This window comes from Aphelocoma coerulescens, unplaced genomic scaffold (genome assembly GCF_041296385.1).
Source record: "Aphelocoma coerulescens isolate FSJ_1873_10779 unplaced genomic scaffold, UR_Acoe_1.0 HiC_scaffold_205, whole genome shotgun sequence".
In the NCBI taxonomy this organism is placed as follows: domain Eukaryota; kingdom Metazoa; phylum Chordata; class Aves; order Passeriformes; family Corvidae; genus Aphelocoma; species Aphelocoma coerulescens.
In genome coordinates, this window is record NW_027183551.1 from 186,051 (window position 1) to 200,355 (window position 14,305).

A 14,305-nucleotide genomic window follows, 5' to 3' on the forward strand; every position below is an offset into this window, starting at 1 on the left:
GGGGAGGGGGAATGGGAATGGGAACAATGGGAACAGCGGGAACGGGAATGGGAACAGGAACAACGGGAATGGGAACAGCGGGAACGGGAATGGGAATGGGAATGGTGAGTGGGGAGGGGGAATGGGAACAGCAGGAATGGTGAGTGGGGAGGGGGAATGGGAACGGCAACGGGAACAGCGGGAATGGGAATGGGAACAACGGGAATGGGAACGGTGAGTGGGGAGGGGGAATGGGAATGGGAACAACGGGAACAGCGGGAACGGGAATGGGAACAGGAACAACGGGAATGGGAACAGGAACAACGGGAATGGGAACAGCGGGAACGGTGAGTGGGGAGGGGGAATGGGAACAGGAATGGGAATGGGAATGGGAACGGGAACAACGGGAATGGGAACGGTGAGGGGGGAGGGGGAATGGGAATGGGAACAACGGGAACAGTGGGAACGGGAATGGGAATGGGAATGGTGAGTGGGGAGGGGGAATGGGAACGGCAACGGCAACAACGGGAACAACGGGAACGGTGAGGGGGGAGGGGGAATGGGAATGGGAACAATGGGAACAGCGGGAATGGGAATGGGAACGGGAATGGGAACGGTGAGTGAGGAGTGGGAATGGGAACGGGAATGGGAATGGGAATGGTGAGTGGGGAGGGGGAATGGGAACAGGAATGGGAATGGGAATGGGAACGGGAACAACGGGAATGGGAACGGTGAGGGGGGAGGGGGAATGGGAATGGGAACAATGGGAACAGCAGGAATGGTGAGGGGGGAGGGGGAATGGGAATGGGAACAATGTGAACAGCGGGAACGGGAATGGGAACAATGGGAACAGCGGGAACGGGAATGGGAATGGGAATGGTGAGTGGGGAGGGGGAATGGGAACAGCAGGAATGGTGAGTGGGGAGGGGGAATGGGAACGGCAACGGGAACAGCGGGAATGGGAATGGGAACAACGGGAATGGGAACGGTGAGTGAGGAGGGGGAATGGGAACAGGAATGGGAATGGGAACAGCGGGAACGGGAATGGGAATGGGAACAATGGGAATGGGAACGGTGAGGGGGGAGGGGGAATGGGAACGGGAATGGGAATGGGAACAGCGGGAACGGGAATGGGAACAGTGGGAACGGTGAGTGGGGAGGGGGAACGGGAATGGGAATGGGAACAGGAACAACGGGAATGGGAACGGCGGGAACGGTGAGTGGGGAGGGGGAATGGGAACGGGAATGGGAATGGGAACAGCAGGAACGGGAATGGGAACGGGAACAATGGGAATGGGAACGGTGAGGGGGGAGGGGGAATGGGGAGGGGGAATGGGAATGGGAACAGCGGGAACGGTGAGTGGGGAGGGGGAATGGGAACGGGAATGGGAATGGGAACAGCGGGAACGGTGAGTGGGGAGTGGGAATGGGAACAACGGGAACGGGAATGGGAACAACGGGAATGGGAACGGCAACGGGAACGGCAGGAACAGTGAGTGAGGAGTGGGAATGGGAACAACGGGAAGGGGAATGGTGAGCATGGAGCGGGAATGGGAACAGCGGGAACGGGAACAATGGGAACAATGGGAACAATGGGAACAATGGGAACAATGGGAACAATGGGAACAATGGGAACAATGGGAACGGCAACAATGGGAACAATGGGAACAATGGGAACAATGGGAACAATGGGAACGGCAACAATGGGAACAATGGGAACAATGGGAACAATGGGAACAGGAACAATGGGAACAACGGGAACAATGGGGACAGCGGGAACAATGGGAACAACGGGAACAATGGGAACGGGAACGATGGGAACAATGGGAACAATGGGAACAATGGGAACGGGAGTGGTGAGCCCGGAGCGGGAACGGGAACAACAAGAACGGGGAGGTTCGGGAATCCGGGGCTTTTGGGGGCTTTTGGGGGATTTTTTGGGGCTTTTTTTGGGATCCCAACACCCCAGATTCCACGATCCTGGAATTCCAGGCTCCTGAAATCCCCGAAATCCCCAAAATTCCCCCACAATCCCCAAATTCTCCAAGGTCCAACTCCTCGATTTTGCAGCTCCTTCCCAACCTTTCCCCTCCCTCAATTCCCTCTTCCCACAATTCCCAAACCCCCTAATTCCAGGATTCCCGAGATTCCTGGATCCCTCTGCATCCCAACACCCCGGAATTCCACGATCCCGGAATTCCAGGCTCCCGAAAATCCCCCCAAAATCCCCAGATTCTCCAAGGTCCAACTCCTCGATTTTGCAGCTCCTTCCCAACCTTTCCCCTCCCTCACTTCCCTCTTCCCATCATCCCCAAAATCCCACACCCCCATCGCTCCCCAACCCCCGCGACCCCCCGGAATTCCCGAAAAAAATCCCCGAAATCCCCGGAATTCCTCACGCAGAGGCCTCCGAGGGCGGCCTGGAGGAGCTGCAGCAGCGCCGGCTGCTCTTGGCCGCCTTCTGCAAGCTCCTGCTCCAGGGGGTCCTGGAGCTCCGCGCCGCCTCCGACGTCTTCAAGCACTACTCCAAGGTGGGCTGGCACCCCCCGGGAGTGCCTTTTTTGGGCTCAATCCGGGCGATTTTGGGCAATTCCGGCCCTTTTTTTCCCCTCCTCAGTTCCACGGCGATTACGGCGACGTCATCCGCGAGACGCTGCGGGCGGCGCGGCAGCTCGACCGCCTCGAGTGGGCTCGGACGCTGCTGCTCAGCCTGCAGCAGGTCGGGGATTTTTTTGGGGGGGTTTGGGGTCTCTGGGGGTTTTCCAGGGGTTTCCCCATTTTTTGGGGATTTTTTGGGATTTTTTTGGGATTTTTTTGGGATTTTTTTGGGGTTTTTTTGGGGTTTTTTCAGGGTGTTTTTGGATTTTGCGAGGGTTTTCTGAGAGGTTCTCCATGTCCTGGAAGGGGTTTTTGGGGATTTTGGGAGGGTTTGGGGTCTCTGGGGGTTTTCCAGGGGTTTCTCCATTTTTGGGGATTTTTTGGGATTTTTTGGGATTTTTTTGGGATTTTTTTGGGGGTTTTTTTGGGGTTTTTTAGGAGTTTTTCTTTGAATTTTTGGGGGTTCTCCAAGAGGATTTTCATACCTTGGAGGGGGTTTTGGGAAATTTTGGGAGGGTTTGGGGGTCTCTGGGGGTTTTCCAGGGGTTTCTCCATTTTTGGGGATTTTTTGGGATTTTTTGGGGTTTTTTTGGGGGGTTTTTTAAGGGTTTTTTCGGGGTTCTTTGGGATTTTCCGGGGGTTCTCCAAGAGGATCTCCGTGTCCTGGAAGGGGTTTTTTGGGGATTTTGGGAGGGTTTGGGGTCTCTGGGGGTTTTCCAGGGGTTTCCCCATTTTTGGGGATTTTTTGGGATTTTTTTGGGATTTTTTTGGGATTTTTTTGGGATTTTTTTGGGATTTTTTTGGGGTTTTTTGGGGGTTTTTTCAGGGTGTTTTTGGATTTTTTGAGGGGTTCTCCAAGAGGTTTTTCATACCTTGGAGGGGGTTTTGGGAAATTTTGGGAGGGTTTGGGGTCTCTGGGGGTTTTCCAGGGGTTTCCCCATTTTTGGGGATTTTTTGGGATTTTTTTGGGATTTTTTGGGATTTTTTGGGGATTTTTTAGGGGTTTTTTCAGGGTGTTTTTGGATTTTTTGAGGGTTCTCCAAGAGGTTCTCCATGTCCTGGACGGGGTTTTTGGGAATTTTTGGGAGGATTTGGGGTCTCCGGGGGTTTTCCAGGGGTTTCCCATTTTTTGGGGATTTTTCCCGAATTTTTTTTTTGTTTTTAGGGATTTTTTGGAATTTTTCTGGGATTTTTTTAGGAATTTCCACTGATTTTTCGGGGAGTTTTCCAATGGATTTTTGGGAATTTTTTGGGGATTTTTTTTGGGAGTTCCCACCGATTTTTTGATGGATTTTCCAGGGATTTTTGGGAATTTTTCCAGGAATTTTTTTGAGGAGTTCCCACAGATTTTTTCGGGGTTTTCCAATGGATTTTTGGGAATTTTTCCAGGAATTTTTTGGGGTTCCCAGAGATTTTTTGGGGGAGTTTCCACAGATTTTTTGGGAATTTTTCTGGGAATTTTCTAGGAGTTCCCCCAGATTTTTTGGGAGTTTTCCAATGGATTTTTGGGAATTCTTTGGGATTTTTTTTGGGAGTTCCCAAATTTTTTGGGAGCTTTCCAATGGATTTTTTGGGAATTTTTCCAGGAATTTTTTAGGAGTTCCCACAGATTTCTTGGGGCATTTTCCAGGGATTTTTGGGAATTTTTCCAGAAATTTTTTGGGGAGTTCCCACAGATTTTTTGGGAGTTTTCCAATGGATTTTGGGGAATTTTTTGGGGATTTTTTTAGGAGTTCCCACAGATTTTTTGGGAGTTTTCCAATAGATTTTTTGGGAATTTTCCAGGAATCTTTTTAGCAATTCCCACAGATTTTTCGGAGAATTTCCCACAGATTTTTCAGGCGTTTTTCCAGGAATTTTTTGGAGGAATTCCCCCAGATTTTTTTTCCCCAGACTTTTCCAATGAATTTTTTGGGAATTCCTCCTGGATATTTTTTTTCCCCCCCCTGGGATTTCCCCCCCCTCCCCCTCCCACCCAGAAACCCCCTTGGAGTTTTGGGGAATTTTCTGGGAATTCCGGGATTTTCTCTCCTTTTTCCCGCAGCTTTTCACGGAGCTGCTGCTCCAGGAAGGCCCCGACATCCGGGGGCTCCCGGAATTCCAGGAAATTCGGGATTTGGGCCGGCGCTTTTCCCTCTTTTTCAGCCTCCAGCGGCTCCGGCAGCGCCGGGAGCTGCTGCAGCTGCACAGGTGGGGGAGGGGAGCGGCGGCAATCGGGGAATTCCCGGAATTCCGGGAGCTCCGGGAGTTGGGGGGATGGGGGTGGGATGTGGTGGGAATTTTGTGGGGATTTTGTGGGGATTTTGTGGGGATTTTGTGGGGATTTTGGGGGATTTTGAGGGAGTTTTGTTGGAATTTTGGTAGAATTTTGATGGAATTTTGTGGGAATTTTGGTGGGAATTTTGTGGGAATTTTGTGGGAATTTTGGTGGAATTTTGGTGGGATTTTGAGGGAGTTTTGTGGGAATTTTGTGGGAATTTTGTGGGAATTTTGTGGGAATTTGGGTGGGATGTTGTAGGAATTTTGTGGGAATTTTGTGGGAATTTTGGTGGAATTTTGATGGAATTTTGTGGGGATTTTGTGGGAATTTTGTGGGAATTTTGTGGGAATTTTGAGGGAATTTTGTGGGATTTTGAGGGAGTTTTGGTGGAATTTTGGTAGAATTTTGATGGAATTTTGTGGGAATTTTGGTGGGATTTTGAGGGAATTTTGTGGGATTTTTGAGGGAATTTTGATGGGAATTTTGTGGGATTTTGGTGGAATTTTGTGGGAATTTTGTGAGAGTTTTGTGGGAATTTTGAGGGAATTTGGTGGGAATTTGGGTGGAATTTTGTGGGAATTTTGTGGGAATTCTGATGGAATTTGGGTGGATTTTTGATGGAATTTTGGTGGAATTTTAGTGGAATTTCGGGTGGAACTGGGGGGATTTTGGTGGGAATTTGGGTGGAATTTTGATGGAATTTTGTGGGGATTTTGTGGGAATTTTGTGGGAATTTGGGTGGGAGCTGCTGCAGCTGCACAGGTGGGGGAGGGGAGCGGCGGCAATCGGGGAATTCCCGGAATTCCGGGAGCTCCGGGAGTTGGGGGGATGGGGGTGGGATGTGGTGGGAATTTTGTGGGAATTTTGAGGGAATTTTGTGGGGATTTTGAGGGGATTTTGTGGGAATTTTGTGGGAATTTTGGTGGAATTTCGGTGGGATTTTGTGAGATTTTGTGGGAATTTTGTGGGAATTTGGGTGGGATGTTGTGGGAATTTTGGTGGAATTTTGAGGGAGTTTGGGTGGATTTTTGGTGGAATTTTGGTGGAATTTTGTGGGAATTTTGTGGGAATTTTGTGAGATTTTGTGGGAATTTTGTGGGAATTTGGGTGGGATGTTGTGGGAATTTTGAGGTAATTTTGAGGGAGTTTTGTGGGAGTTTTGTGGGAATTTTGAGGGAATTTTGTGGGAATTTGGGTGGAATTTTGAGGGAATTTTGAGGCAATTTTGAGGGAGTTTTGTGGGAATTTTGAGGGAGTTTTGGTGGAATTTTGAGGGAATTTTGTGGGATTTTGAGGGAGTTTTGTTGGAATTTTGGTAGAATTTTGATGGAATTTTGTGGGAATTTTGGTGGGATTTTGTGGGAATTTTGTGGGAATTTGGGTGGGATGTTGTGGGAATTTTGTGGGAATTTTGTGGGAATTTTGTGGGAATTCTGATGGAATTTGGGTGGATTTTTGATGGAATTTTGGTGGAATTTTAGTGGAATTTCGGGTGGAACTGGGGGGATTTTGGTGGGAATTTGGGTGGAATTTTGATGGAATTTTGTGGGGATTTTGTGGGAATTTTGTGGGAATTTGGGTGGGAGCTGCTGCAGCTGCACAGGTGGGGGAGGGGAGCGGCGGCAATCGGGGAATTCCCGGAATTCCGGGAGCTCCGGGAGTGGGGGGATGGGGGTGGGATGTGGTGGGAATTTTGTGGGAATTTTGAGGGAATTTTGTGGGGATTTTGTGGGGATTTTGGGGGATTTTGAGGGAGTTTTGTTGGAATTTTGGTAGAATTTTGATGGAATTTTGTGGGAATTTTGGTGGGAATTTTGGTGGGAATTTTGTGGGAATTTTGGTGGAATTTTGGTGGGATTTTGATGGAGTTTTGTGGGAATTTTGTGAGATTTTGTGGGAATTTTGTGGGAATTTGGGTGGGATGTTGTAGGAATTTTGTGGGAATTTTGTGGGAATTTTGGTGGAATTTTGATGGAATTTTGTGGGGATTTTGTGGGAATTTTGTGGGAATTTTGAGGGAATTTTGTGGGAATTTTGTGGGAATTTTGTGGGAATTTTGTGGGAGTTTTGGTAGAATTTTGATGGAATTTTGTGGGAATTTTGGTGGGATTTTGAGGGAATTTTGTGGGATTTTGTGGGAATTCTGATGGAATTTGGGTGGATTTTTGATGGAATTTTGGTGGAATTTTAGTGGAATTTCGGGTGGAACTGGGGGGATTTTGGTGGGAATTTGGGTGGAATTTTGATGGAATTTTGTGGGGATTTTGTGGGAATTTTGTGGGAATTTGGGTGGGAGCTGCTGCAGCTGCACAGGTGGGGGAGGGGAGCGGCGGCAATCGGGGAATTCCCGGAATTCCGGGAGCTCCGGGAGTTGGGGGATGGGGGTGGGATGTGGTGGGAATTTTGTGGGAATTTTGTGGGAATTTTGTGGGGATTTTGAGGGGATTTTGTGGGAATTTTGTGGGAATTTTGGTGGAATTTCGGTGGGATTTTGTGAGATTTTGTGGGAATTTTGTGGGAATTTGGGTGGGATGTTGTGGGAATTTTGAGGTAATTTTGAGGGAGTTTGGGTGGATTTTTGGTGGAATTTTGGTGGAATTTTGTGGGAATTTTGTGGGAATTTTGTGAGATTTTGTGGGAATTTTGTGGGAATTTGGGTGGGATGTTGTGGGAATTTTGAGGTAATTTTGAGGGAGTTTTGTGGGAGTTTTGTGGGAATTTTGAGGGAATTTTGTGGGAATTTGGGTGGAATTTTGAGGGAATTTTGAGGCAATTTTGAGGGAGTTTTGTGGGAATTTTGAGGGAGTTTTGGTGGAATTTTGAGGGAATTTTGTGGGATTTTGAGGGAGTTTTGTTGGAATTTTGGTAGAATTTTGTGGGAATTTTGTGGGAATTTTGGTGGGATTTTGTGGGAATTTTGTGGGAATTTGGGTGGGATGTTGTGGGAATTTTGTGGGAATTTTGTGGGAATTTTGTGGGAATTCTGATGGAATTTGGGTGGATTTTTGATGGAATTTTGGTGGAATTTTAGTGGAATTTCGGGTGGAACTGGGGGGATTTTGGTGGGAATTTGGGTGGAATTTTGATGGAATTTTGTGGGGATTTTGTGGGAATTTTGTGGGAATTTGGGTGGGAGCTGCTGCAGCTGCACAGGTGGGGGAGGGGAGCGGCGGCAATCGGGGAATTCCCGGAATTCCGGGAGCTCCGGGAGTGGGGGGGATGGGGGTGGGATGTGGTGGGAATTTTGTGGGAATTTTGAGGGAATTTTGTGGGGATTTTGAGGGAATTTTGTGGGGATTTTGAGGGGATTTTGTGGGAATTTTGTGGGAATTTTGAGGCAATTTTGTGGGAGTTTTGAGGGAATTTGGGTGGGATGTTGTGGGAATTTTGGTGGAATTTTGAGGGAGTTTGGGTGGATTTTTGAGGGAATTTTGGTGGAATTTTGTGGGAATTTTGTGGGAATTTTGTGAGATTTTGTGGGAATTTTGTGGGAATTTGGGTGGGATGTTGTAGGAATTTTGTGGGAATTTTGTGGGAATTTTGGTGGAATTTTGATGGAATTTTGTGGGGATTTTGTGGGAATTTTGTGGGAATTTTGGTGGAATTTTGAGGGAATTTTGTGGGATTTTGATGGAGTTTTGTGGGAATTTTGTGAGATTTTGTGGGAATTTTGTGGGAATTTGGGTGGGATGTTGTAGGAATTTTGTGGGAATTTTGTGGGAATTTTGTGGGGATTTTGAGGGAATTTTGTGGGAATTTTGTGGGAATTTTGTGAGATTTTGTGGGAATTTTGATGGAATTCTGGTGGAATTTTGATGGAATTTTGTGGGGATTTTGTGGGGATTTTGTGGGAATTTTGTGGGAATTTTGTGGGAATTTTGAGGGGATTTTGAGGGAGTTTTGGTAGAATTTTGAGGGAATTTTGTGGGAATTTGGGTGGAATTTTGATGGAATTTTGTGGGGATTTTGTGGGAATTTTGTGGGAATTTGGGTGGGAGCTGCTGCAGCTGCACAGGTGGGGGAGGGGAGCGGCGGCAATCGGGGAATTCCCGGAATTCCGGGAGCTCCGGGAGTTGGGGGGATGGGGGTGGGATGTGGTGGGAATTTTGTGGGAATTTTGAGGGAATTTTGTGGGGATTTTGAGGGGATTTTGTGGGAATTTTGTGGGAATTTTGAGGCAATTTTGTGGGAGTTTTGAGGGAATTTGGGTGGGATGTTGTGGGAATTTTGGTGGAATTTTGAGGGAGTTTGGGTGGATTTTTGAGGGAATTTTGGTGGAATTTTGTGGGAATTTTGTGGGAATTTTGTGAGATTTTGTGGGAATTTTGTGGGAATTTGGGTGGGATGTTGTGGGAATTTTGAGGTAATTTTGAGGGAGTTTTGTGGGAGTTTTGTGGGAATTTTGAGGGAATTTTGTGGGAATTTGGGTGGGATTTTGAGGGAATTTTGAGGGAGTTTTGTGGGAATTTTGTGGGATTTTGGTGGAATTTTGAGGGAATTTTGTGGGATTTTGAGGGAGTTTTGTTGGAATTTTGGTAGAATTTTGATGGAATTTTGTGGGAATTTTGGTGGGATTTTGTGGGAATTTTGTGGGATTTTGAGGGAGTTTTGGTGGAATTTTGTGGGAATTTTGAGGGAATTTTGTGGGAATTTTGGTGGAATTTGGGTGGATTTTTGATGGAATTTTGGTGGAATTTTAGTGGAATTTCGGGTGGAACTGGAGGGATTTTGGTGGGAATTTGGGTGGAATTTTGAGGGAATTTTGAGGGAATTTCGGTGGGATTTTGAGGGAATTTTGTGAGAATTTTGTGGGAATTTTGAGGGAATTCGGGTGGAATTTTGATGGAATTTTGTGGGGATTTTGTGGGAATTTTGTGGGAGTTTTGTGGGAATTTGGGTGGAATTTTGAGGGAATTTTGTGGGAATTTTGAGGGAATTTTGTGGGATTTTGAGGGAGTTTTGGTGGAATTTTGAGGGAATTTTGTGGGAATTTTGGTAGAATTTCAGGTGGAACTGGGGGGATTTTGGTGGAATTTTGAGGGAATTCTGGGTGGATTTTGGGTGGATTCGGATGAATTCTGGGTGGTTTGGGGTGGATTTGGATAAATTCTGGGTGGATTTTGGGTGGATTTAGATGATTTTGGTTGGATTTTGGGTGGATTTGGATGATTTGGGGTGGATTTTGGGGTGATTCTGGGTGATTTTGGGGTGATTCTGGGTGGATTTGGATGAATTTGGGGCGGATTTTGGGTGGATTTGGATGAATTCTGGGTGGATTCTGGGTGGATTCGGGTGAATTCGGGGTGGATTTTGGGGTGGATTCAGATGATTTGGGGCGGATTTTGGGGTGATTCTGGGCGGTTTCGGGTGGATTTGGGGTGATTTTGGGTGGATTTGGTTGGGTTCTGGGTGAATTTGGGGTGGATTTGGATGAATTCTGGGTGGTTTTGGGTGGATTTGGGTGGATTCTGGGTGGATTCGGATGAATTTGGGGCGGATTTTGGGGTGATTCTGGGTGGATTTGGATGAATTCTGGGTGGATTTTGTGTGGATTCGGATGATTTTGGTTGGATTTTGGGGTGGATTCGGATGATTTGGGGCGGATTTTGGGGTGATTCTGGGTGGATTCTGGGTGGATTTGGATGAATTCTGGGTGGATTCTGGGTGGATTCGGATGATTTTGGTTGGATTTGGGGTGGATTCGGATGATTTGGGGTGGATTTTGGGGTGGATTCTGGGTGGATTTGGATGAATTCTGGGTGATTCTGGGTGGATTCTGGGTGGATTCGGATGATTTTGGTTGGATTTTGGGTGGATTCGGATGAATTTGGGGCAGATTTTGGGGTGATTTTGGGTGGATTTGGATGAATTCTGGGTGATTCTGGGTGGATTTTGGGTGGATTTGGATGAATTCTGGGTGGATTCTGGGTGGATTCGGATGATTTTGGTTGGATTTTGTGTGGATTCGGATGATTTGGGGCGGATTTTGGGGTGATTCTGGGTGGATTTGGATGAATTCGGGGTGATTCTGGGTGGATTTGGGGTGGATTCGGATGATTTGGGGCGGATTTTGGGGTGATTCTGGGCGGTTTCGGGTGGATTTGGGGTGATTTTGGGTGGATTTGGTTGGGTTCTGGGTGAATTTGGGGTGGATTTGGATGAATTCTGGGTGGTTTTGGGTGGATTCGGGTGGATTCTGGGTGGATTCGGATGAATTTGGGGCGGATTTTGGGGTCATTCTGGGTGGATTTGGATGAATTCTGGGTGGATTTTGGGTGGATTTGGATGATTTTGGGTGGATTTTGGGTGGATTCGGATGATTTGGGGCGGATTTTGGGGTGATTCTGGGTGATTTTGGATGAATTCTGGGTGGATTCTGGGTGGATTCTGGGTGGATTCGGATGATTTTGGTTGGATTTGGGGTGGATTCGGATGATTTGGGGCGGATTTTGGGGTGATTCTGGGTGATTTTGGGTGGATTTGGGTGGATTTGGGGTGGATTCGGATGATTTGGGGTGGATTTGGGTGGATTCTGGGTGGATTTGGATGAATTTGGGGCGGATTTTGGGGTGATTCTGGGTGGACTTGGATGAATTCTGGGTGGATTCTGGGTGGATTCGGATGATTTTGGTTGGATTTTGTGTGGATTTGGATGATTCGGGGCGGATTTTGGGGTGATTCTGGGTGGATTTGGATGAATTCTGGGTGATTCTGGGTGGATTTTGTGTGGATTCGGATGATTTTGGTTGGATTTTGGGTGGATTCGGATGATTTGGGGCGGATTTTGGGGTGATTCCTGGTGGATTTGGATGAATTCTGGGTGGATCCTGGGTGGATTTGGATGAATTCTGGGTGGATCCTGGGTGGATTTGGATGAATTCTGGGTGGATTTTGGGTGGATTTGGATGAATTCTGGGTGGATTTTGTGTGGATTCGGATGAATTCTGGGTGGATTCTGGGTGGATTCAGATGATTTTGGTTGGATTTTGGGTGGATTCGGATGATTTGGGGCGGATTTTGGGGTGATTCTGGGTGGACTTGGATGAATTCTGGGTGATTCTGGGTGGATTTTGTGTGGATTCGGATGATTTTGGTTGGATTTTGGGTGGATTCGGATGATTTGGGGCGGATTTTGGGGTGATTCCTGGTGGATTTGGATGAATTCTGGGTGGATCCTGGGTGGATTTGGATGAATTCTGGGTGGATCCTGGGTGGATTTGGATGAATTCTGGGTGGATTTGGGGTGGATTCGGATGAATTCTGAGTGGATTTGGGGTGGATTCGGATGAATTCTGGGTGGATTTGGGGTGGATTCGGATGATTCGGGGCGGATTTTGGGGTGATTCTGGGCGGTTTCGGGCTCCCCCCCCAGCGAGGGGATCGAGTTCTCGCTGCAGCCGCCCCCGGAGCCGCCGTTCTCGGGGGGGCCCCCCCTGAATTTGCCCTTCCTGGAGGTGCTGAGCGAGTTCTCGCCGCGGCTGCTGCGCCCCGAGCGCCGCGCCCTGTGAGCCGCCCTCGGGGCTTTGGGGGAAAATTCGGGGGTTTGGGGGCAAATTCGGGGCGTTGGGGGCAAATTTGGGGGGTTGGGGGAAAATTCGGGGGGTTGGGGGGGTTTAAAGGGGAAATTTGGGGGAAATTCAGGGATTTGGGGGGAAATCTGGGGGAAATTCAGGGGAAATTTGGGGGAAATTCGGGGCTTTGGGGGCAAATTCGGGGGGTTGGGGGCAAATTCGGGGGGTTGGGGGGGATTTGGGGGGAAATTTGGGGGAAATTCGGGGCTTTGGGGGCAAATTCGGGGGGTTGGGGGCAAATTCGGGGGGTTGGGGGAAAATTCGGGGGGTTGGGGGGGTTTAAAGGGGAAATTTGGGGGAAATTCAGGGGAAATTTGGGGATTTAGGGGGGCAAATTCGGGGGTTTGGGGGGGTTTAAAGGGGATATTTGGGGGTTTGGGGGGGTTTAAAGGGGAAATTTGGGGGAAATTCGGGGATTTGGGGGGGATTTGGGGGAAATTTGGGGATTTGGGGGGAAATTTGGGGGAAATTTGGGGATTTGGGGGGGTTTAAAGGGGAAATTTGGGGATTTGGGGGGAAATTCGGGGATTTGGGGGGAAATTCGGGGGTTTGGGGGGGATTTGGGGGGAAATTCGGGGGTTTGGGGGGGATTTGGGGGGAAATTCGGGGGTTTGGGGGGATTTGGGGGGGAATTCGGGGGTTTGGGGGGGATTTGGGGGGAAATTTGGGGGTTTGGGGGGATTTGGGGGGGAATTCGGGGATTTGGGGGGGATTTGGGGGGGATTTAGGGGGAAATTCAGGGATTTGGGGGGGTTTAAAGGGGAAATTTGGGGGTTTGGGAGGGAAATTTGGGGATTTGGGGGGGATTTGGGGGAAATTCGGGGATTTGGGGGGGAATTTGGGGGAAATTCGGGGGAAATTTGGGGATTTGGGGGGGTTTAAAGAGGAAATTTGGGGGAAATTCAGGGATTTGGGGGGAATTTGGGGATTTGGGGGGGATTTGGGGGGAAATTAGGGGGTTTGGGGGGAAATTCGGGGATTTGGGGGGGATTTGGGGGGAAATTTGGGGGGAATTGGGGGATTTGGGGGGAGTTTGGGGGGTTGGGGGGATTTGGGGGGAAATTTGGGGGGAATTCGGGGATTTGGGGGGGATTTGGGGGGAAATTTGGGGGTTTGGGGGGAAATTGGGGAATTTTGGGGGGATTTGGGGGGAAATTTGGGGGAAATTTGGGGATTTGGGGGGAAATTTGGGGGGAATTGGGGGATGGGGGGGTTAAAGGGGAAATTTGGGGGTTTGGGGGGAAATTGGGGAATTTTGGGGGGAATTGGGGGATTTGGGGGCAGTTTGGGGGGGATTTGGGGGTTTGGGGGGAAATTGGGGAATTTTGGGGGGTTTTTGGGGTGTTTTGGGCTCTGTTTTGGGCTGATTTTGGGGTGACTTCGGGGGGTTTTGGGGTCCCTTTTGGGACCGATTTTTGGGCTGATTTTGGGGGTTTTGGGGTCCCTTTTGGGGCAGATTTTGGGGTCCCTTTTGGGCTGATTTTGGGGGTTTTGGGGTCCCTTTTGGGGCTGATTTTTGGGCTGATTTTGGGGGTTTTGGGGTCCCTTTTGGGGCTGATTTTTGAGCCGATTTCAGGGCGTTTTGGGGTCCCTTTTGGGACCGATTTTTGGGCTGATTTTGGGGGTTTTGGGGTCCCTTTTGGGGCAGATTTTTGAGCCGATTTTGGGGGTTTTGGGGTCCCTTTTGGGGCTGATTTTTGAGCCGATTTCGGGGCGTTTTGGGGTCCCTTTTGGGACCGATTTTTGAGCCGATTTTGGGGGTTTTGGGGTCCCTTTTGGGACCGATTTTTGGGCTGATTTTGGGAGTTTTGGGGTCCCTTTTGGGGCTGATTTTGGGGTCCCTTTTGGGCTGATTTTGGGGGTTTTGGGGTCCCTTTTGGGGCAGATTTTGGGGTCC

The 14,305-nt window shown here is 48.6% G+C and overlaps 1 protein-coding gene across 1 annotated transcript in view; it reads left to right on the top strand.

The window, feature by feature from the left end:
• STAG3 (STAG3 cohesin complex component) overlaps positions 1-14,305 on the top strand; it is a 78,265-nt gene that overhangs the window by 59,495 nt on the left and 4,465 nt on the right. The window contains exons 24-27 of the mRNA XM_068999022.1: positions 2,383-2,510; positions 2,597-2,698; positions 4,622-4,767; positions 12,210-12,341. Of these exons, the coding sequence (XP_068855123.1) occupies positions 2,383-2,510; positions 2,597-2,698; positions 4,622-4,767; positions 12,210-12,341 (508 nt within the window). The remainder of the gene's footprint in view (positions 1-2,382; positions 2,511-2,596; positions 2,699-4,621; positions 4,768-12,209; positions 12,342-14,305) is intronic.